Raw genomic sequence first — 24,903 nt, 5'->3', positions numbered from 1 at the left:
TTGAAACGGAAGAATGAAGAAAAGGAATAAAAATGAAGTTAAGATAAGAAGTAATCTGGAATCTGAAAGCACTACGCTAAGTAATTACTAGTCTGTTTATGTGTCCCTGTATATTTTGCTAAACATGCATGCATTATCTGTTTAATAGAGAAAGCATATGCAGGGTAAAGAAGTGCCTACCAGGGAAAAAAACTTCTTAAAATCTAGGCAGTTCTAATTTCAACTGCCCGGACACATAGTTGAGATGCAAATTTTACCATTTTTTTCACTGGAGCTTGTTTACAGAGTTTAGATCACCCAGAAATTGTGTACAAATTAGACTTTCAATATCTGCATGCAGGAATCCCGTTCTGCTTCCAGAAGCGGAAGTGCTCATGGGTCCGGCAAGTCTGCAAGGCACACTCCTGCAAGATCTCGATCCAAGGAGGACTCAAGACGATCCAGGTCAAAATCTAGATCCAGGTCTGAATCTAGGTGAGTTTACCTAAAACACAGAAGTGTGTCTGAATTTGTTTTGACAGTGGTGGGGTGGAAACTAATCAAGCTAAGCCTGAATCTGGTACCAAAGGTTTAAAACAGACCTACGGAAGATTTGAATAAAAACAATCTTGTGCCATTTCAGTTGCTGTATGACACATAAAAATAAGTGAGATGTGAAGACTCTTGCTTTTCTTTCAACCTCAGGTATATCAAGTTAGGTCTTCCTTATTTCCTTCCCCCTCTGGAAGGACTCCTGCAGTCTTCACATGTATGGGCTCACCTCTTCATTTAAGGCAGTGGCTCTCAAACTTTTTTACTGTTGACCCCTTTCACATAGCAAGCCTCTGAGTATGACCCCCCGCCCCCTATAAATGAAGAACTTTTTTTATATATATTTAACACCATTATAAATGCTGGGGGCAAAGCAGGGTTTGGGATGGAGGTTGGCAGCTCGTGACACCTCCTCCCCCCACGTAATAACCTTGTGACCCACTGAGGGGTCCCAACCTCCAGTTTGAGAACCCCTGATTTAGGGGGGTGTGTGTGTTATCAGTTTAATAAAATGTTTCCTGTCTCTCAGTGGCATAATATTTGATAGTTAAATGTCTACAAACTGCTAAATTGTCCGACTAAAACTCCTTCCCCTCTCTTGACTCTTGTGATGTCATTGCACTAGTTCATAAGTCACCATAGCATCTTCCATGGCATATGGCCTGAATTCAAGATTTAAATACAAAAGCAGAGAAGGGAGGGGGAGGTAGGTTTTACAAACTACACACCTTTCAGACTGTCTTAATAGATTAAGTTTTTTTTAAAAAAGCACAATTCCCAATTTTTTCTTTGTTTAATGTACATAAAGATGGCTTATTGTACAGTGTTCTTTTGTTCTGATCTACATATTCAGTGCTGACAAATTAAAAGAAATAATTTGAACTACTCATACATGACAGGTTTCAGAGTAGCAGCTGTGTTAGTCTGTATTCGCAAAAAGAAAAGGAGTACTAGTGGCATCCACTGAATGCATCCGATGAAGTGAGCTGTAGCTCACGAAAGCTTATGTTCAAATAAATTGGTTAGTCTCTAAGGTGCCACTAGTACTCCTTTTCTTTTTACTCATACATGTTGCTAGGTTCTAAATTTAATTGTAAACACTCAGGGGAGAGACGTAGGTGTCACTGAGCAGAGGTGGCTTTCATTGAGCTGTTCACACTGACTTTTTTTGACTGTATAAAAGCGCAAAGTGTTAGGCTGTATAAAGAATTAATAGAAAAAATACTGAAAACATGCCGTTATGTACATCAGTGGTACACCTTTTTCTTAAATACTGTTCTGGTGACCCTACCACACAAAAAAAAGTTCAGAGAGAGCAACAAAATGCTTAAGAGTGTGAAGGGGCTTCTGTATGAAGTTATTTGGACTCTTCAGAGAAGAAATGAATAAGGGGATATGATAAGTGTGTACAAAATAATGAATGGTAAATCCTGCACTCAGTTTACACTTGACTGTAATAAAAGAACAAGGGGGTATCAAGTGAAACTGAAAAGCAAAATGAAAACTCCTGTTTACACAGTTCATAATTAACCTGTGGAACTCATTGCTGTGAGAGATCTGAGGACACCAAGAGCGTTCAGAAAAGGCTTAGATGTTCTAATGGATAAGAACATCAGTTAATGTACCATAAAATACAAATTAACAACAAGTAGCCAGATGTTGAAAGGAATTAATATAACTTTGGGGACTTACTGAGGTTTTATAGTTGATACTGCAACTTTAATGTTGCCACAGTATTAGCTTTTAATCTCTTGGCTTTTAAACTCTTGGCTTTTAAAGAAAATAAGAAGTCAATAACTATTGAGCTTGGGAAGATCACAAGCATTATAATAGAATTTATAATTTCCTCGGCCTACTAACTTTACAGGATGTCCACTCTCATTGGAAGCTTTTGACCACTGTGTTTCATGAACCTGGAACAGAGACACTGTAATAAACTTTAAATGCCTTGAACTGGAAATAGTCAGTTTGCAGAGTTTACAAAGTCCACTGGCTTAACCATCTAACTTGAGTAGAATTACAGCCTTGTGTTAAGGTGTACTTGAGAGCCAAGGTACCTACATTCCATCTCCAGTTTTGTCAGATTTTGAACATGGTCAAGGGCAAGTCGTTTTAAAAGTGGTTCTGCTCAGAAATGAAACAGCCCTACAAACTTAGTTTTAGTTCTGAGAGCTAGACTGGGTTCTTTCTGACACACCAGTAGAAGAGAGAGACAAATCTGATGATGCACAAAATGATAATTGTGCATTTGTCTTTGGTGCTCTTTGACACCTGTATGAGCAAAACGCCTTCAGCTGGCTTGTATAAGCATATGATTGATGCTAGGGCCTTGTCTACATAAAATTAGGTTGATTAAGTTACGTTGCTATGGGTTGTGAAATTTCATGCCCTGAGCATTGTGGTTAGGTTAACCCAACCCCAGTAGAGTCAATCTGACAGGGTGTAACCGTATCTACATCAGTAGTTCTCAACTTGGGTACACATATACCTAGGCATACACAGAGGTCTTCCAGGGGTTACATTTGCTCATCTAGATATTTGCCTAGTGTTACAACAGGCTACATAAAAAGCATGAGCAGAATCTAAAAATTAATATTTCATCAGTGAAATTGAGAGTACACAAGACAAATCAGAGTGCTGAAAGGGGTGCAGTAGTCTGGAAAGTTTGAGAGCTACATCAACAGAAGAACTTGTGGCTGTGCTGCTGCAGTGTAGACATCCCATTAGTAAACAGTTCTGAGCACAGGATTTTTGGTTTTCTTGGCATTGTAGTATGAGCAGAATAAAAGCAAGGTGGGTATACATAAGGAACACATCTATTATAAGACAGGAGTTTTTCAGATCAGTGGTCCATCTTGTCCAGTGATGTACAGCTAGCTCATTCTTTGAAGAGGGCTAACTCCATTGTTAATTATGGTCTGTGGGCTGGCGCATATGTTTAGGGCTAAATACACTCTCAACCTGAGAACTTCCAAAGGTCAGGGTGGAATATGGCTTCACGTAGCAACAAGACGTCTAGTTACTAGCCCTTATTTGTTCAGTACCTTATTCTAACATTCAGTGAAAAAGCATGTAAATTTGACCACCATTATTTCTGCCCTTTGTTGCTTTCTCTAGTCTCCATTGTTTCTTGCCCTCTTCTGTTTCCCATCTTCTTTCCTCTGGATTTCTGTCTTCACAGCAACTTCTGATACTCACCCCCATGTAGGATTCACTGCCTACCCTCTTTCCAGCTTCATTGACTAAATTGTGATCACATTTATTGACATTAATGTGGTGATTAGCTCTTGAGTTAGCATCCCAATGAGACTAATTTAAAAATTGCTTAGAATTTAATTTGCAGAGTGAATGTCATGTGCGTGGGTGGTTGCGCAGTCCTGATCTAGTCTGATATCCTGTCACAGATGGGACACTGCTAGATGCTTCAGAAGAGGATGCAAAAGAACCTGTTCTTAAGGAAATTTCTTTCTAACCTGACAATCTGTGGTTGGATTATGCCCTGAAGGATGATTTTTTTCCCCTAGGTGACTGTAGCATATTCCCATTTGTAAGATTCTCCACACGTGGTTCAGCTTTGGCAGACTTATAGAAAAGCTGTGCTTTCTGGGACCATCTGAGCACTCCCTGCCAGTACTGAGTGTTCAGAGTAAAAGTTATGAAGTTGTGTGCTTCCCATCTACCTTGGCTTTTTTCTTCCTGTGGCAAGCTGCAGGTGGAGGGAACCTTTTTTTCCATTCCAGACCTTTTTTCTTTGATTCCTTAAGAATTTTTTGTGGATGAGACTTTAAATTATTTCAGTGATTTCTGTGGCCTTGTGTGGCTAGATTGCCATACTGGCTCTGAGAAAGTGAACAGAATGCTGGGAATAATTAAGAGAGGGATAGATAATAGGACAGAAAATATCATGTTGCCTCTCTATAAATCCATGGTACACCCACATCTTGATTGTGTGCAGATATGGTCGCCCCATCTCAAAAAAAGGTATATTACAATTGGAAAAGGTTCAGAAAAGGGCAACAAAAATGATCAGGGGTATGGAGCGGCTTCCTTAAGAGGAGAGATTAATAAGACTGGGACTATTCAGCTTAGAAAAGAGACGCCTTAGAGGATTTATGATTGAAGTCTATAAAATCGTGACTGGTGTAGAGAAAGTAGATAACAAAGTATTTACTGATTCTCTTAACACAAGAACTAGGGGTCACCAAATGAAATTAATAGGCAGCAGGTTTAAAACAAATAAAAGGAAGTATTTCTTCACACAACGCACAGTCAGCCCATGGAACTCCTTGCCACAGGATGTTGTGAAGGCCAAGACCATAACAGGGTTCAAAAAAGAACTAAATAAATTCATGGAGGGTAGGTCCGTCAATGGCTATTAGCCAGGATGGGCAGGAATGGTGTCCCTAGCTTCTGTTTGCCAGAAGTGGGAATGAGTGACAGGGAACGGATCACTTGATGATTACCTGTTCTGTTCATTCCCTCTGGGGCACCAGGCATAGGCCACTGTCAGAAGGACAGGATACTGAGCTAGATGGACCTTTGGTTTGACCCAGTTGGGCCATTCTTATGTAAATCCACAGCAGCGCAGCACAGGAGCAGATCGAAGGCACATCTCTAGCTTTTCCAGTGAATGTTGATCCCTGTTACTTCTGGCTCTCCCTTTCACAGTGCTGGTCCCTTTGTATTGATACCCCTTCTACAATCTGTACAGTGACTATTGCTATCTGTAGTGATCCATTGGGATCCCTACTTTGCATCTGGAGAATTTACCATTCTCCTGATACATAATCATGGTTCTAGAGGGCTCTCGGTCAGCCTGGGGTTCATATAGTATGGATATGAAGGCTTTTTCTGGGTTATTTGGGCTTTGGCTTTTGGGAAGATTCCACTTGGGGCTCCAGTTAGACTCCAGTTGGGCCTTCTTCTCCAGGGCAGTGCAGGTTTGTTGGGGAAACATTTGGTGTAGATGCCCTATTCCTGTCCCCTTTACCTCCATGTTGTCAAGGATCTCTGTCAACTTTCTGGAGACCAGAAGATCCTAAGAACTTGCTTTTTTTGTTCATCCTGTGAGAGGTAAAAGTACATTAAATTGCAGTCTCTGTCCCTAACTGACATCATGATGACTTGTCATATTCAAATGGAGAGGAAGCAGAAAGTGATTCCAAGTCATGATGAAACTTAAGTCTTCAGATTCCACAGTCATGTCTACATCTTTGTCACTTCCTAATGATTACAGACAATTTTGAGACTTGTTGATACTGGTAGTGGCGTCATCAGACTTGGAGGTCACGACAGTCCAAGAGAAGACTCATCACCTTTTTTGTCATTGCATTGAAAGATGGCTCTGCTTGACAATGGCAGCTTGTTGAACCTTGCTTGAGATCGGACAACCCCAGCATCTGCACCTGTTGTCACCAAGAAAGCAGATTATTTGCACTAGGTCCTGCAACAGGGATTCCACTATGCCTTTCCACACCCGATTCCTGGTTGTCTCAGCAGATATCAGTAATGTTAGGGGCTCAAGGGTTTTCCAGGGTGGACTTGCTTTAAATCATGATTTCAGTCAGTAGTCAGGAAGACTCCATTTAATCATGGATTTCTATATAAGAGTGCATTCTTGTTGGTTGTTATAACCTTAATACAAATTCTTCACAACTCAGATGTAGGTTTCATTTTTAGAAGGTGTACACTATACATTTTTTAAAGTGATATATTTTCAGATTAGTTTTACAGCTATACCAGAAAATGAATGATTGGTTATTTCATTTACCAAAGGTAATTGAAGCAGATATTTAACTAAAATAGTTAATTGAAATATTTTTTAAAAAACAAAAATTAAATAGACTGTCAGCCAGGTCAACATGAGAAACTAAAAATATTGGCTTCTGCTGTTAACTCAGTCGTCTTCACCTTAATTTTTCTATTTGTTCATAATCTGGAAAACAAAAACAAGCTTTCCTGCTTTTTTCAGGTCCCAAATGAGTTCTCAATTTGGAATGAATTAGTCCAAAGGAAGAAAATACTCTTTCCACTCCAGTGGAAGAAGCTACCGCTCTTAAGTGAGATTATCACTGAATCCAAGTGGTTAAGTGACTTCCTACCAGTTCACTGGTGTGACTTTCTTTAAAACATAATCATCAAACATATATTTCTTAAATGGTTCACCCTTAGCTCTGACGTTTATTAAAGTTGGCATTATGGAGGGATGATTGGTGGATGTCCATGTCAGCTCCTTGTCCATGTTAACTCCTCTTCTTCAGCAGTTAAGGTTTGACCCTGGTACTAAGTATTGAGAATATCTGCAAGAAAATAAGCTGAAGATAGTGCTTGTCCCATTCGTTTTTTTAATGCTCGTAATTTAACTCTGTCATTGCATATTTCTCTTTTTAAGATCTCACTTAGTTCCTTCCAAATTTCAACAGCATCAGAAATAAAACAGGTATTTCCCTGCATTTTGTTCAAGGCTACAGAAATAGGCTTCAGGGTACTCAGCATGTGTTCAACATTTCTCTTAAGCCCAATGTTGAGAACTTCAGCTGTGACAGTGCCAGCTATTTTTTCACGATTTTGGTCATAAACTGTCATCAGATTAGGCCACTTCTTGATATAGTGCTCAAATCAGTCCACTACTGAGTTCCATCGCACGTCTTGTGGGAGAGTTAGCCTGGTTCCTCCCACTTTTTTCAGAGCTGCTGCTGTAAAGTGGTTGATACGGAAGTATTTTGCAATTTCAACAACATTCGCCTTTATTTCTGGAACACTTAAGTCTTTGGCTAGGAAGTGCATCAAATGAGCACTGCAACCATATGTCGTTAGCTTGGGACTCTCTTCGCGCTCTCCTTAATTTCTTCTCATCTTGGATATATTTGCAGCAATTGTCTGTGACCAAGCTGCATGCTAGACACTTAAATTTTTTCAGTTTTTTAATAGCTTTGACTTCTTGTAAGTATTCTGCTGTGTGTGCATTTCCTGATGTATCAATTGTTTCTGTAAGGAAGACAGTCCCTTTTTCTGTTGTCACACAAGCACATACAACAGAATCGTGGACGTTGCTCCACCCATCAAGACTCAGGTTGACAATTTTACCCTCTAGAACTTTTGCACACTGCTCAATTTCTTTTTCATACACATTATCCAGCAATTTGCTTGCAACATCTGCTTTGTTGGGTGGACTATATCCTGGTCTTAATGCTGAACCATGTTAATGAAGTGTGGGTTCTCAATCCTATGCAACAAACTGTCCTTTCCATAAACAAACCGGGCAATGTTTTCATCAATTACCACTTCTTGTAATCTGCTGGTTATTATCACAAACTTATCTATGGTTGTTTCTGGATGACAGATTTTTTTTCTTTTTGCCACAGGTGATGTACTGTGGTTATGTGACATACATGATGTGACTGAAACACTATCATTGGCAGATAATTCTGAAACTGTAGAAAATGATGGTGATCTTGAAGGTGGATAGTCTTCAGAATCCTGTATGTTGAGGATGGATTCTCCTAAACAAAATAAGTCAATGCAGTTATTTAATTACCACCATACTGCTCATTTAGTATTACTCATTGCATTCACTGACACTCAGTACTACTTTAAAGGTGAAATTGTAAAAGGAAGATCTGCTTATTTTAGCTATTTTTTTTATCACAACTGCATCTACAATGATAGTACCATAGAATAACAACTATATTTTTTGATCAAACATGAGAATTCAAGACTAGTCCAGAAGGAAGATAGGCAGTGCTTAAGAAAGAAATATGAAATAAAAAAGTTCACCAACCTGAAGATCCTGCGTGTTCAGCCATGTTCCTTTCATCATCTTCAACGCAGCTTCCTCCTGAGAAGGAACACTTCTCGTGATGTTTCATTCGGGCAACAAGGCCTTGCATTTCTTTGTTGCACTTTGCATTTTGCACGCATGCCCGTCTTACCCACAGATAGAGGAACTTCATTAAAATATTCCCCAACTGGGTCTCTCTCATGGCCTGCTACCATTATAAGTTTTCCCTTCTAGTGAGAGAATGGTATAGTAGATCTCAAATCAATGAAGGCTACACTGAGAGAGACCTCAAGACTTCTGGAATATGCTGCTCAAACAGTTTCACTGTGGTTTCTGTTGCCTGTCCTTCCCTTCTCACATTTATCTCCAGACCATTTTTCCTTCTCTAGATCTATTCTGCCTCCAACAATCTTCTATTCATTGAACTTTTTGAAACTTTGCACTTTTAGAGAGAGATAAGGGATTGACTCTATGTACACAAATTTGCCAAGGGACAATAGGGTTGAGGTTTTCTCACGTCTGTATATTTTAAAACATTTTTGCTGTTAACAAGCATGTTACCTCTGGACACACAAATCCACAGTTTGAGAACTGTAAAACTAAGCATTTCTGATGGTATCTTCTAGACTGAGCACTGAGTCCCATTGGGTAGATAGAAAGATTAACCTAAATCTATACAGAAGCCCCTGGAACCCCATAAAATTGGGTCCATAATCCATGAACTATTGGAACTCCTTTACAAACCTTTTCTTAAACATTACATGAATATATACTCATACTATAGAATTAGAATTTATAATCCCTATTTCATGATGAGATTTCATTATAGCTCAGATATCTTTCTTTAGGTAGGTTTTCCTCAAAAAGCGTTTTATCAAAAAATCCAATTTTAAATAAAAAAAATCGATTTTTTAAATTTTAAATAAACATTGATTTTTATCAACCCTTTTTGACAGATGCCAGGAAGATTGACTTGGCATTCTCCATGTCACCAGTGATTAAGGTATTTTGATATCAATTGCAGGTTTGGGGTCAGGTATTTCCTTTTCTTGACCCATCTTCTCAGTGCCCATTAAGACTGTAACTGATGGGTCACTCTGTTCCAGGGCATGCCCTCCATGCTTTCTGGATACCATCAGATTAGTCAGAACTGTGACATCGGGCATTATCAACTGAGCTTAGATCAAGTTATCTTGCTTGGTGGTTTAGTCACAAGCCAAAGTAGGAAACCTTCCTTTTCTTAATGGCAAGCTTAGAATAGAAAGAAAACTCAAAAGAAGGACTACATCTGCAGCACCATCTAAGGGGTTGGTACAACTTGAACAAAGTTAGCTTCTCCTTCTTCCCCGTCCCTCCCCACCCCTTGTCTCTTAGATTCTAGAAGTAATACCCTTCATCTATCCCCATTACCCCTTCCACAGAAGTCTCTGCAGCTGAAGAGTATAAAGTCACTTGAAACATAGGTGAAGTTTGACGCATTTTCTTCAACATCGATCCAGTTTCAAATTTGACAGGTTGCCCAGAAGTCTAGACCCATTTTGCATTTCCTTTAGTCCCTTCTTGTCCTCTGTCCTTTTGGAGATTGAGTCATAAAAGGGAATGTGCAGAGACTACTTCGAAGAGAGGTTGACCATCAACTTGTATTCTTCAAGGGCTTTTCTCAACTACAAATTTCTTTAACATCGCTGTTGAGGGGTCAAGTAAGGTAATATGCTGACCACTGTTAGTCACTGTAGACGTGGACAGGTTGTGGTCAGCACTATATTAAGCTAATTCCCCACTTAGTTAAGTTCTAACATAAAGCTCAAGGAATGTTACCTGGCTTCATTACCCAAATTCCCTTCTTAACAGCTCTACTGTTTTAAGAGCTCTAAAAGGTTTAATGGAAGGAATTAAAGCAAATCGGGATTGCACAGCTTCTTATGATCTCTGAATATTCAATGCTGAAAGAGGGCATTTTCACTGTCCCAGCAAGTACTGCTTTTCTAGAAAGGTTCCAGAAGCTCAGTTGCACAGGGGGTCCCTACCACAAGTGTGACTGTACAATGGCAACACTCAAAACTATAGTTAGTGGTGAGTTTTAATAGCTAGAGTAACTGGATGTTCTCATACTCAATATAAATGTCTAATCTTTTTCAAATCACACTTAGCGGTTCATCTTAATGCCTTTTGGGCAAGTGCTGTATGTTTGTTTTATATTAAGATTATTTCCTCACAGTTCTTAAAGTAGTTGTTTTTCAGCTTCATTAGGTATCCTCTTTTATTGAGGATAAATAGGAGTATCTGGTTTATCTTTCAATGTTTTATAAACCTCTGTCATGTCCCCTCTTGAAATGAACAATGGTCATCTCAGTCTCACCTCATTTTAAAAAAAAAAAAACAAAAAACTGTGCTTGCAGTCATATTTGTGTCTTATATCTCTGGTCCCCTTCTTTGTAGTATCTTTGTCTAAGAAGGTGCCATTTTTCCCCTCTTTTTGTGGAAACATTGATTCATCTTTTGCAATTAGATTATGCATAAACTGCTTCAAATCAACAATTATGAATGATTGGAAATCGCTTGGAGTTGAAATGGAGTTTGGAATTCTATTTTTGCAATTATATGGGGGCCCACTATAGTGATGAATACTCTAAAGGAATCTAATCTAACTGTAAAGATTGAATTGAGAAACTTGAACTGGTGATGAAATAAGTACTTGTATTGCCCTACAAGATGTAGTACAACATGATTTTTAAGTTAAAAATTACCTATAAATAGAAAATGGAGTATTTGATTTCCTCATGTTAATGTGTAGTTGCAACATGGTAACCCCTCAGAAGTAACTTAGTTCTTTCTCTGCACAGATCTAGATCAAGGAGGAGTTCTCGTAGACACTATACAAGATCACGCTCTCGTTCCCGCTCTCACAGGAGGTCCAGGAGCCGGTCTTACAGTCGGGATTATCGACGACGACACAGTCACAGCCATTCCCCTATGTCTACTCGTAGGCGTCATGTTGGAAACAGGGTAAAACTGTTAACGCATTGGGATTGTTAAATTTAGCTCTTTGTGGGTTTATTGCAATTTTCAATCTGCTTGTCTTCCCCCCTGACTAAGGAATCTATAAAAGCGATCTGCTTCCATCTCTTCTCAGATTTGGAAAATAAATTTATCTTCATGGTGTACTATATTAATAAAAATTCACAGCAAAACATGACATTTGTTTTTAACTATATTACCACATTTTAAATGTTAATAATGATTTTTTGAATAATTTGTGAAAGAAAAGTTTGTGATCTCAGGTATTTGTAAGGTTTTTTTTTTGTTTTGTATGTTTACTATGAGTCGGTAACTCATACTTCAGTACATTAATATTTGCATCTTCAGATATTCCTTATTTGATCACATTTGAGCTTGTAATTTTTGAAGTTTCACAGTGCTTACAGTAACTTAAGGTGCCTGTTCACTGAAAGTTATATGTTAATGTAGACATTTTTCTAAACAAGTGTTGACTGACTATAAACACAGTCAATTAAATTGAGATGGTGGTTCTCTTAAACAGGTCTGATTGACCATTACCTTTTTGTGTGTAGGTTTCAAAATTAATAAACTAGATTTGTTGTATTAGTCTCTCTTGAAATACACAGCATTTTGTCATATATTCAGGCACCTTAAAACCTGAAGCTTTAAAAGATTTTAATAGAAAGGGATATAGTCAAAGTTGGTGGGCCCTTTAATTTATCTGTCTTGTTTGCAAAGTCCATGTAATTTTTGTTGCCAAACAAATGCTTTTTTTTATTTAAAAAAAAGCTACCAAAACAGTCCTGACTCAAGAACATCCCTACAATAACAAATAAGTGTACATACCCACTCGAGATAAAATATTTAGTAAAGAAATAAGCTTCATTTTTTAATTTCCAAAGTTTCCTAATTAGGAGGACACTTGAGGGGGAGATTGGGGAATGAAAACTGCCTTGATGTCTTCATTAAACCAAAACAAATTAGCTTGACTAAAAAGTCATATTCATTCTCAACTGTCTTTTAATCTCTTAGATCTATAAAATGGAGAATAAAATAAATGCCAAACTACTCAAATATAGGAGTGCCCGCAGACCAATATACAGATATTTGTATCCACCAGTCAGCGCCCTATTCTGTGGATAAACTGTTGGGCACTTCCAGACAGTACCCACTTCTGGAAATAAAGTTGTGATGCCACTACAAAGTTTGGCATGGGAATTGTGTGCTCCTCTTGTGGTGAGAAATGCAAAACATGTTTTTGTGAAAGCTAAGTCTGAAGATTTGTTCCTAACACAGATGTCTGTTGTAAGTAAAACTAACTTCTTAGATAGCAGTCAATTTCTTTTCTGTCTTGAAGTCATGCCAAATCAACTCATGTTTGTAAAGTCACTGAATTGCTAAAAGTTTGAAAGGAAACTTTTTTTTATTCTTCTAGGCAAATCCTGACCCAAACTGTTGTCTCGGTGTGTTTGGATTGAGTCTTTACACCACAGAAAGGGACCTGAGAGAAGTGTTCTCCAAGTATGGCCCAATTGCTGATGTTTCCATTGTGTATGACCAGCAATCTCGGCGTTCAAGAGGATTTGCATTTGTGTATTTTGAAAATGTTGATGATGCAAAGGAGGTAAGCTGGAATATAACACTTTGAAAATTTGCAATTCCCAAATGTTAAAAACTTATTCCTGTATAACTAGTACATAGCCCTGTAAAATGAATTTTTTAAACCTTTTTTTGAGACTGTAGAAAAGGAATTAAGGTACAGTATTAATATTTAAAACTGCTATAATGAAAATATGCACCTGGACAAGAACAAGAATAGCATTCTTGAAAGTGTCGCATTTGTTTTCTGTAGTTTGTTAACAGTTCTTCAAAATAACTGATGGGATTATGAATGTATTTACTCAAACTGATCAATTGTTTAAAAGACAAATTTCTGAAAGGAATGATTAATGATTTAGTGATCACTATTTCAAATGCCACAGGTTAAAATATCAGTATGGTCAATTCAGCCCTACATTGGTGAGAAATAGATAGTCCCACACAGCTGGTTGCGTGTGTTTGACTAAAGCTGCTTTTTCTTTCTGGTTGGTTGGTTGCATTTCACTAGTATTGTTTATATGAATAGAATTTGTAAATTGCTTTAGGATCCTCTGGGATGAACGAAATACTGTTTTAGTATTAAAATCCTCCATTCAGTTGATTTAAATATGTAATTAGGCTTAAAAGTTAACTGGTTTGTAACTCTCTCAATTTGAAGTAGATGAGATATTAAACTCAGACTTCCCCTGGGGTGCATTTGATTTTGGATATAGGTCTTGAAAAACAGGTAAATGTATGATAGTCTTAAAACAATATTTTAAAAGGTTTATATGGTTTTAGTTTTTATATTAGATTAATTTAATCAGATATGTGCCCAAAGCCACAATCCTATTAGGTTTAAAATACACGTTGAAGCAAAATTTCAAATGTCAATGATAAATAAAACTGAACACCTTTTCAGAGCACTTGGTGGAGACTAGAACCTGACCATGGCAGTTAGACTATTAATGTTGCCCATCCACAGCTGGAGGTGAAAGTAACTTACACATATCCCAAAAGGCTAACTCTATTCATCATATAAGAGCTGTAAACCATCTTGGGGAATTATTAGATCCTGTCCATTGTAGGTATCTCAGCACAAAATACAGGGTGCGAGGTATGCTTTAAATAAAAATACCTTGTAGATCTCCAGTTGTACCAGAGTTATCCTCCTAAATACAAACTCAATTTAATGAGTTTATGATCTTGCTGAAATCACAATCCAAACAATAAGTAATTGAACTGTATTAAGACTTAAAGGTTGGACCAGAGAAATTACTGCTTATGCAGGCTCAAGTCAGGCTATGAGCATACACGAGGATTATATGAACTGGGATTACAGAATGTGGAGGGCATTGCACCGCTTGATATCTGTCTAGGCAATCAGTGGGTAATTGCCATCATTTATCTTAGAAAAAGAGTCACACACCAAAGAAATGTATTGAGCATGCAAACAACTTCTTGCTAACCCAAATGAACCAGAGGAAGATGAGTGTACTGTTACCCAAAGAAAAGCAGTTGTACCCCCAGCACATTGGTTGTAATGGTCGCAACTGGCAAATGGATCCAGTATGAGCTTTGCTCCAATGAAACATGCATCAGGAAAATAACCCTTCAGAAGAAAGAAAAGGAGTACTTGTGGCACCTTAGAGTAACATTTATTTAATTTGTTAGTCTCTAAGGTGCCACAAGTACTCCTTTTCTTTTTGCGGATACATACTAACACAGCTGCTACTCTGAAACCTTCAGAAGAAGTGGATGTCACCTACAGAGCCTCCAAACAAGCAGTATGGAAGGCAAGAAACCTAATTTTGGATACGTTGTATGAGTTTCACAATTGTTCTCAGTTTGCCAAAAAGAAAATGTATATGATCTCATGGACAAGAAAGGAAGATCTTTAAGGAAGATGACAAAGAAAACACACCAGAAAGGATGCAGGGGTCTTGTATGTAACTGACAACGAAAATTTTGGGGGGGTCTACTTAATGTGGAAAACCCTTTATTGCTTTGCATGACAATGCAGCATATAATTATGAATGTAGATGCCTTGAGGTCTGCCCACAGGTCACCTGGAAAAGCAGCAGGTCCAGATGAAGTAATGGTGGAAATGATCAAAGCCTTGAGAGAGGCTAAGATACATTGGCTTACATGAATCCTACACTCTGGGAAGAAAAGATAATTCCATATTGGTACTGATATAGAAACACAAGTGACCTGACCCACTGTGAGCATCATAGCTGCATTCTTTGAAATGTGGAGTCCATTTAAGGAAAGAAGCAGTTTGGCTTTAGAAAAGGAAAATGGACAGCAGATAGTGTATTCATTGGCAGACAGTTGGTGATAAAGAAGCTGGAGGGAAATATCTAGCATGGTTCATTGTTTAGGCTGGGTTTTGTTTTTGTGGTTTTTTTTTTTTTTTTTAGAGAGAGCATCTGGCAAAATACATACATGACTGCTGGTGCCTCTCTAATTCTGTGAGGTACTGGAGGATCTTGTCCAGATGGTGATGGGTTTGTATGAGGGTTCTATGACACAGGTGCCAGTTGCCCTTCAGTGTTTCAAGGGTGAAGGCTGGACTCCACCAGGGATTTGTGCTTAGTTCATTACTATTCATAATTGTGATAGACTTCATAGGTAAGTAAATCCACATGGAAGGTTGTATGAAGATCTATACAAATTAAATTTTGCTAATGGCCTATGGTGAGGAAGATTTGGTCCAGGCAATTGATGCCGGCAATAGGGAACTAACAAACTGTAGAGTCAAAATGAGTAAAGAAAAGCGAAATCATGTGAGTGACTTGCTCAGAACAAAGACAGATGAGTATCAACATTGAGGGCCAGCACCTAAATCAGGTATCATCTGTGTTTAACTTGTGGGCTGGTTAGTGACAAATAGAGAAATCAGAGAACCATAACCAAGACAGCTGAGCATGGGGGAAGTCTGGTACAAGGTAAGTGGAGTGACTTCTAATAAACGAATGCTCAGATTACATAATGGGCAACGATAGAAAACCATGGTAAGACCAGCTCTTCTGTGTGGATCAGAGACATGGGTAACCAAAGAGAGGCACTTGAGAAGACTTGAAGCTATTGAAATGAGATGTTTGAGGGGGAGACCTTGCAGGACCACGTGTGGAATGATGTCATCAGGCGTGAAACCGAGGTTTGCGGTATCTGAGAGAAGCTATAAAAGAAGCTGAGATGGTATCGGCATGTACAAGGATGGATGAAAGGCATTCCATTAGGGAAACATCTGAGACTAGAGTTTGCGGCCTGAGAACAAGAGGACAACCAAGTAAACAGTGGATAGACTGTAAGGGAGGACGGAGTGGGTATGGAGCAAGCATTGGACTGGCACGCTTGGAAAAGACAGATCAATGATCCAGCCCGAGCTAGCTGAGAAAGGAGAAGTAGTTGATGGAAACTTGGGTTAGCAGTTATTAGGCTGAAGTTAATCTGTTTGCAGTTAAAACTGTCTAAATCATGATTGTTTCACTCCATATAGGCTAAAGAGCGTGCCAATGGAATGGAACTTGATGGGAGAAGAATCCGGGTAGATTTCTCCATAACAAAAAGGCCTCACACCCCCACACCTGGAATCTACATGGGGAGACCAACTTAGTAAGTTATTTCAGACATTGAATAGCACAAGTGGCATAAAGGAAATGCACATTTTGTTCGCCAAGTAGTCTTTGTTTTATTTTGTTTAATGATCTGTGCTCTTGTAGGAGTTCTCCATCCACGTGGTGGTGGTGGTTTTATGGTACTTTTGTTAAAGTCCCAGACTTTCAAAAGTAAACATGCAACTCTAAGTATATGGGCATAAAATAATAGTGCACCTTGATTTGTATACTTGCACCAAATGTTAACAAAATCATGCCAGTCAACATTGGGGCTACGTATCAAACTACTTTTTTCCCCCTTGACAGTTATCTAAAAATTGAATTTTTAGATAAAACAACCTTTTAAAATGTCAAATGATGGCACTTATTAGCGAAATAACTGCCACTCCGTTAATGAAAGTGACTAACTTGTGTAGTTATTGTTGAAGCAAATTCCATAATTTTTATTTAATTCTTACTTGGGGGTAGCCCTCAAAGGTTGTATGCTTTTTCCAACTGTAAAAAGTCAAGATGCATTTGTGTACAATAATTTATTGACTTGTAACTTTGTGTTTAGATAACCATAAATAGAAATAAAACTACATGAACTTATGTCACTTACTGGTAATAGAACACTTTTAAAAAAACCTAAAGCACCAAAAATGCATCAATTTCAGTACTTTGTATCCACCTTTCTAATGTTCCCTAATTTAGTCAGTTCTTAACTTGCTGTGACTCGTCCAGATCTATCAACATCATTGTTTTCCCTGGGAAGTGGTGCCAGGAAAACCAAGAGGGCATGGGTAGTTGGAGACCAACAGTAGGAGAGGCCATACCCGGAAATGTTAAATGTATAGCTTTAAATCTGAGTTTGCGATCTAAAACGCTTACATTAAAAATTTGGTTTCATACCATCAAAGGCATATGAGAACTAAGATCTCAAGTTGAAAGTCTTGAAGAAAACATTTTTGTCAGCTGACAGCTTTTTTGAAATGTCAGTTTAGTAGCTGTGTAACTGAAACTGTGTTCATACATTTTAAGTCCCTACTGGGTGTTGGACTAGATGGCCTCCTGAGGTCTCTTCCATCCCTAATCTTCTATGATACTGGCCTCACCTAAGGAAAAATCCTTCCAAAGGGGACTTTTTTCCCCTGAAAGTTAGGAATAGATGAAAGTTGTCATAGAAAAGAATTCCTCCTGCAATCTTTAAACTTAGTGTTCATGTCAAAAAATTAAATCCAAGTTGAGATTGCAGTTATATTTCCTGACTACCTTATGTGAAGATTCCTACAGTGCTGTAGGACTCAGCTAGGCTTGCCTGTATGCCGTATTTTGTATTTTTGTAACTTTGTTTCACTATTCCATGCAGTGGCAGCTCCCGACGAAGAGATTACTATGACAGAGGGTATGACAGAGGGTATGATGATCGTGAATATTACAGCAGATCTTATAGGTGAGCCACTATTAACAAATAACAAAATATGTGCAGATCACCATGGGCTAGTTTCTCTTGAAACTCGTGCTTTTGGAAGTAAATTATTTGCATTTCTTTAACTTACTAAATTTTATAACTGTACCTTTTGAAATTCATTTGAAGTCACTGTTTTACATCCAAGCTCTGGTTTTGAAATCTTTGGTCTTTACTGCAAATAATTGTTTGGCTGTACATCAGAAATAACAGATGGCAATGTGACAGGCAGACAGAATTTCAATTTGAATGAGATCTCTAATTTCAACATAAATAGTCCATAATGCTATACTTACATATATCTGTATAAGTAGTTTAATAGCTTAATAGTGTGTCTGCTGTGAATACTTCAGCTTTAAGAGCAAGCGGACATACACGCCTCTTCTGTACACTGACCCAAAAAGGGGTGGGGGGGGGAAGGAATCTCCAAGAGACAGCAGTGGTGAAAGTACTAGTATAGACATCTACCACTTGCATTTCCCCATCTGGTGGTCTAGCCATGTTCTGGAGAAACTTAGTCAACACAGCGGTGAAAATAGCAGTGACCACCAGTGCTCAAAAGTTATTGCCACTTTGAGTACAACAGTGGAAGATTATTTTGAAAGTTAAAGTGTAGACAGGGTCATAAATTAAACCTGTCCTTGCACTGGACAGATGTACTACGAAAATGTCACATAGCCTTTCTATAAAACAGAGGGCAATCATATTTCACGGCTTCATATCTATGCGCTAACTCCTTGGCACCCATAGCTGGATTTTCCTGTTGTAAAGCCTGTTATGGACAACAGTTGCTTCAGGATCCACCAACACAGCGACTAACTCTAGGAAATGAGAAGAGAAACCAAATTAAGGGAGAAAGTGAAAGCTTAGACGTATGCAGGATTGAATTGTAGAGAACGCCGTAGAATGCAGGGGTAGTCTAGGAACTTTGAATTCTATGGTGTAGATTAACAGTTGCCCTCTAGCCTTTCAAGTGGCAGTGCCAATGAGGCTTAATCGCTGTTTTATTTTGCAGAGGATTTAAGCATGGTTGTACTTAAGGTGACTGAAAGCTCATAGTTAACATATGTTGCCATAAATAAATTGTAGAACTGTTTGAAATTTATTTAAAACACGTGAATATAGCCGGTTGGTGGTGGTCTTGATGAAAAATGTCGTGTTACATCTGAATCTTCAGATTGGTTGCATGAACAAAGTTGGACCATGCAACAGTCAGGACAAAATTTAAATGTTACGCTAATATCTAGTAGTTCATTTTCTTTATATGTTTTTTAATGACTTCCTATCATCAGGCCTGAGGCAGATTTTGTGCAGTTACAATAAGATTTTAAATCTGAGGTTGTCTTTTTATTCCTTAGCTGGCTCAAAATATCCCTTCTGAGCAACTGTTTCCCTTAGTCCTTTTTCCTGTCACTCCTTCTAGGACAGGTGTGGGCAAACTTTTTTTGGCCCGAGGGCCACGTTGGGCTTGTGAAACTTTATGGAGGGCCAGGTAGGGAAGGCTGTGCCTCCCCAAACAGCCTGGACCCCATCCCCTGACTGCCCCCTCAGAACCCCAGACCCATCCAACACCTCTTCTCCTTCCCCGCTCCTGCCTTGCCTCTGCTGCTGCCTTGCCCCTCAGGCTCCCTGTGGCTCCCACAACTCCAGCTTTGTAGGTTGTCTGGGCCCACAAGTTAATTCTTCAAGGTCATGTAATAGGTGTAACACGCAACGTATGCAGACTCTGCACAGGATTCTAAAACACCACTGCCTGTCCTTTAGTAGCATAAGAAATGCACAGATCTATACAAAAATAAACTCCATGCTCAGTTTCCTTACCGCTCTAGAGTATTCTTTGAGCTGGGTCCTCTGGGGGTGTCTGATACCAGTCTGTTGCACCTCATGGCTTTAACTTCTGAATGATGGAGCTTCTTCCTTTCCCAAACTGCTGCTACCTGGAGGATAGGAAATTGTAATGTATAATATTGGCAAACTGGACCATGAGACTTCCTCAACTTTCCCAGACACTTCGTGATTTTTGCCAAACCATGTTGGGCATAATACACACATGAACTGTGATGAAACAGATAGCTTTCACTTACACAATGCAGCACATTTTATTTAGGTATTTTCTTGTCTTTCCTGTGTGATTCAGCTGTAGTTTTATATTAGATATAACACTGTTTTTCTTGTTTTTATACCTTTTGAAAATAATGAAGTGCAAAAAAGGTTATTTTGCTTCTGTCTTCACAGAGGAGGTGGTGGTGGAGGAGGAGGAGGAGGATGGAGAGCTGCCCAAGACAGGGATCAGATTTACAGGTATGCTTGGACAGGATTTAATATCCAAAGAACAGTAGAAATGTTCATGAAACAGCCTGCCTAAAAAATTAAACAGCTGAGACCTAATGTACATCCAGAAGCATTAAAAAAAAAAAGTGTAGTGTTCACTGGTGAACGAATAAAACAAAAGTTCACCTAATTTAAAATTATATAGGTTGATGAGAACATAGGCTGGTGATGGAGCTTGACACTCCGGCACAGATTGTGAATTTTCCATGTGTAATGAATTTTTTCAGTTACTCTTAAACTGTTCTGTGCACTTAGTCGCTGGGGGACAAGAATAAGTGTTGGGGGGGGTGGGACAAATGTAGAGAGCCTTGATGGGGGGTGGGGGGGTGCTAATTTTTGACCAGCCCAGAGATTGCAGCTGTTGGTGTTAGATTTTTTTCCAATTTAAATATTTGGTGATGAATAGCTAAGATAAGTAGTATTGGTTTGTTACTTATCTTATGGTATGCTGTTTGATTACATTAAGATTAATGTTTCTCAGTCTCTGAATGTTTAATAGTCCAAAAATTAACATTGGCATGACTCGTGGTTGTTTTTTAAAATATAAAATGAAACCTTTTCTCTGGAAATATTAAGTACCTCAAGCTTGCTTTCTTCATACACTACTAGCTTCTATAGGCATGCAGTCACCAAGCACACAGTGAACCTGTGGAACTCATTTCTAGGGGATGTTATGAAGGCAAAAAGTATAACTAGGTTCAAAAAGTAATTGGGTAAGTTCCAGGAGGATAGATTCATCCTATTAGCCAAGATGGTCAGGGACAAACCCCATGCTGTTCGTGTGCTCCCAGATCCTGGGACTGGACAACAGGGAGTGGATCACTCAGTTGCCCTGATTTGTTCATTCCCTCTAAAGCATCTGGCACTGTTGGAAGACTGGATACTTGGCTAGATGGACCATTGGTGTGACCCCATATGGCCATTATGTTCTAGTACCTTTACTGACTTTTAGGTAGCATCTATTAATACAGTATACAGATGCTCCTGTGTCAGCTTAGCAGTGCATGGTTTTCAGTGAATCAACTGCTAGTTAAGAATGTTGCACAGGCAGCTAGAGTGCATGTGTGACAAGATTAACCTTAAATTTCTGGTGAGCAGTTTTCATGGCATGTACACTAATCGAGCAACGGGGTGTTGAAGGAGAATTATAATGTGGTATTTCTTGGTATCATTTCAATTTGTGTAGATCAGTGTTAATTACTGTGAAACCTGAATTGGCTTAATTATCATGTTAATCCTTTCCACAGGAGAAGATCACCATCCCCATACTACAGCCGAGGAGGTTACAGATCTCGATCCAGATCTCGATCCTATTCACCTCGTAAGTCTTGTTTTAGAATTGGCTGTGACGTTGATTGGATGATGACTTTCATGTAGATAAAAAATTTGAGAATGCGACTACTGGAACTTTAAACTAGATGGTGAGAGTATTAATCATAGAATATCAGGGTTGGAAGGGACCTCAGGAGGTCATCTAGTCCAACTCCCTGCTCAAAGCAGGACCAATCCCCAACTTTTGCCCCAGATCCCTAAATGGCCCCCTCAAAGATTGAACTCACAACCGTGGGTTTAGCAGGCCAATGCTCAAACCATTGAGCTATCCTTTCCTCCTCCTGCCCAAATGCCCCTTGCGGGGGGAAAAAAACTGAGTTCTCAATGCAAGTGACCACCTTTTTAAGGACAAGGCAAATGTCAGTTTTACTCTTGCCTTCTTGCATTACTGTGTCCTTGCCAGGCATAACTTTCCTTTTAAAAATTCATGGGAGACCCAGTTATACCATATTGCCATGTCATGGTTAACGTTTTGGTTATGCCCAAGATCAAATGATCAATCCTGGAAGAGGCTAACATGTTGTAACTGAGTTTCCCAACATGGTACCTTCTATAGGACAGAGAACACTTTTTAAATTAATCTGAGATTAAAGTCCGAGTAATGGCTTTTGTATTAGTATATTTAATATCAAAAAGTTGCTAAAATAAGGGCTTCTGTCTGGAGTATCTCTCTATCAGTGCACATTCTGTTGAGGTATTCATATGGGGAGGTTCTGTTTAAAATAGAATGCCATTGCATTATTTTTACTTGTTCTTAAGGAATACATTAGTAATGTTCCCACATTCTTTGCTAATAAACATGGAAACATCCTTCTGCCGTACATAGTAATCTGCATTGTCCCTGTCCTTTCTCAGTACCTTGAAACACCAGTCCTCCATATGTCAAGTATCTGAGGGCTTGTTTACACAGGGAAGTTCAGTGCTATAGTTAATGCTGGCAAATTTCCCTATGCAGACAAGCCCTTAGCTCTTGAATTTCTGTTACCTACTTGAACAAGGTGATCAAGATGTTGAAAGGTTTTGACTGATATTGTTAAAGATTTAGCCTATTAGTAATAACATACATTAATTCGTTTTGTATACTTTTTCTCTTACAGGTCGCTATTAAAACATGAAGTTTAAATGAATTTCTAACTACAGCCCTTGAGCTGGGATCGCAGATATGTGGACAATATTTTTATTGTCTATTCTGTTTAAAAAGTGAGCAGTGCCTAGTGAATAGGTGACTTTTACACCTTTTATGAAGACTACTTTTTGGTGAAGTTAAAATGCTGTTTCATTCTGCATATCTGTGTAGTTCGGTGCTTTGTTCAAAGTTGTGTTTTTGAGAGGAGTATGTTTTGCATGTATTTTTTTAGTCAGAATTTTGACTGCTGAAAGGTTTCTATTATACAAAACTGTTCATTTAAAGTTTTTTCTACTGATTCCAGGGTATTCTGAAGATCAAAACCTGTGTAAAATGCTTTCAAATGGTAAATAATAAACAGTTTGATTTTTACTTCCCAAATCTTATGCATAGCCAAAGTAATCTGTTCCTCCAACTCTCAAATTCAGTTGCTAATTAAGAGAAAAGACAGTCATCACTCTTCTCCACAGCCTTCCAGAATATGCATAGTATGAAGCCCATTAATAAAATGTCAAGATTATACTGTTTTTATCTGGACAAAAGTTACTCTACAAAATCGCTGCTTTGTGGCTTGTAAATAGATGCTCATCTAAAGGTCTGACTAGTTAGACCTTTAATGTGTAACTTGTACAGTAGCAGGAGGGATGGGTAAGTTGAATAGTATTATATACTTGGAGAAGGCTTTTTTATAAATTACTGTTGTATGGTAATATTTGAGCTTTTAGTTGTCTGTCATGGGGTGACATAATACATTCTACACCTCCTAACATTCTGTCTGAAGGCTTGTAAATGAGATCATATGCTTTATTAGGACTGGGCAGGGAATGGATTTCACTGGAGTAGACAACACTTACACAACTAACGAACATAGAAAGTCCGAGACTCTCACCTGTAAGGTTTTCACTAACCGAAGGTAACCAACTAAACTGTTTTGATTCTTTAAAATGGAATTATTCCTTGAGAATGTAGCTTTTGTAATACGCAAATCCCTGAAGTAAGCTTTTAAATCTCTGAAGTATTGGAGACCATGAATGTACAGAACTAGCCTACTAGCTCCCTACTTTCTCATACTACAAAGTAGTTTTCCTACGACTCTTCTGTTTACTAAAGTTTTTGTTTGTTTTTGCTACACTGCTTGCCATCAGTGGATTTCTCACCCATTCACAAGTAGAAAGAGCAGCATATGGCCTATATAGGAGGTGGGGAACTTAAAGGATCAACAATACCAGGAAGGAAAAGAAAAATGTGGGGATAGGGAGGTAAAACAAGAATGAAAATGGAGAGGAGGTGGCAACTATACTAAGTGACTTTCTTAGCTTTATCCTGAGAAAGTTCCTGTAGAAGTAATCAGCACAAAGTATGACCACAATCTCACTCCTTTTGGGTTAAATTGCAAAGTTTTATTCCAAACTTGCTTTTGTAGATTTTTAAGGCCGGAAGGGATCTCCTACTTAACATAGGCTAAAGAATTTCACCCAGTAATTCCTGCATCAGACCCTTATCTTGTGATTGAATTAGGGCAGTGTTTTTAGAAACAGACACCCAATCTTGATTTAAAGACGTCAAGTGATGGAGAATCCAACAGTGTACCAGTGATTCATTACCCTCACTTGAATTTTGCTATGTGTTTGATAGCGTAAAGAGCCCTCTACTTTCAGAGATCTCGCTATATAGGTACTTAGACCATGATCAAATCACCACTTGATCTGCACAATGTGTGGATACCAGAACTGGAAACTGCATTCTTACTAATGCCATCTACAAAGGTAATGCCACAACCTTACTCCTATTCAAATGTTCCCCTGTTTATACCTCCAAAGGTCACATTAATACTCTAAGCCACCACATTAGGAGCTTAAGATCAGCTGGTTAACCATGATTTACCTCCTTTTTGGAGTCACTGCTTCCAGGTTTCAGTCCCCTGTTCTGTAAGTGTACATTTTGTTCCTAGATGTGATCTTGCAATTGGTCACGCATACATGTTCAACTGAGCCCAGCTTACCAAGTAATCCAGGGGCTCGTATAGATCTGACCTTCCCCGTTATAATTTACCATTCCACCATCATTGAAAGTTGGTTGGTTTGTTTTTAACCAGAGAGGTAATGATTTTGTCTTTTGAGATCATCATTTTTAAAGATATTGAATACCACTGAGC

At 38.6% G+C, this 24,903-nt stretch overlaps 1 protein-coding gene across 1 annotated transcript in view; it reads left to right on the top strand.

Annotated features, from left to right (window-relative positions):
• Positions 1–23,129, top strand: part of TRA2B (transformer 2 beta homolog) — a 31,855-nt gene extending 8,726 nt beyond the window's left edge. The window contains exons 2-9 of the mRNA XM_077826963.1: positions 341–474; positions 11,155–11,317; positions 12,747–12,935; positions 16,395–16,510; positions 17,861–17,944; positions 20,195–20,260; positions 21,538–21,611; positions 22,720–23,129. Of these exons, the coding sequence (XP_077683089.1) occupies positions 341–474; positions 11,155–11,317; positions 12,747–12,935; positions 16,395–16,510; positions 17,861–17,944; positions 20,195–20,260; positions 21,538–21,611; positions 22,720–22,730 (837 nt within the window). The 3' untranslated portion in view covers positions 22,731–23,129. The remainder of the gene's footprint in view (positions 1–340; positions 475–11,154; positions 11,318–12,746; positions 12,936–16,394; positions 16,511–17,860; positions 17,945–20,194; positions 20,261–21,537; positions 21,612–22,719) is intronic.
• Positions 23,130–24,903: the final 1,774 nt, after the last annotated feature.

Source organism: Eretmochelys imbricata, chromosome 9, assembly GCF_965152235.1.
Source record: "Eretmochelys imbricata isolate rEreImb1 chromosome 9, rEreImb1.hap1, whole genome shotgun sequence".
Taxonomy (NCBI): Eukaryota; Metazoa; Chordata; order Testudines; family Cheloniidae; genus Eretmochelys; species Eretmochelys imbricata.
The sequence above is the reverse complement of the archived record's forward strand: the minus strand, read 5'-3'. Positions and strand labels throughout refer to the sequence as shown.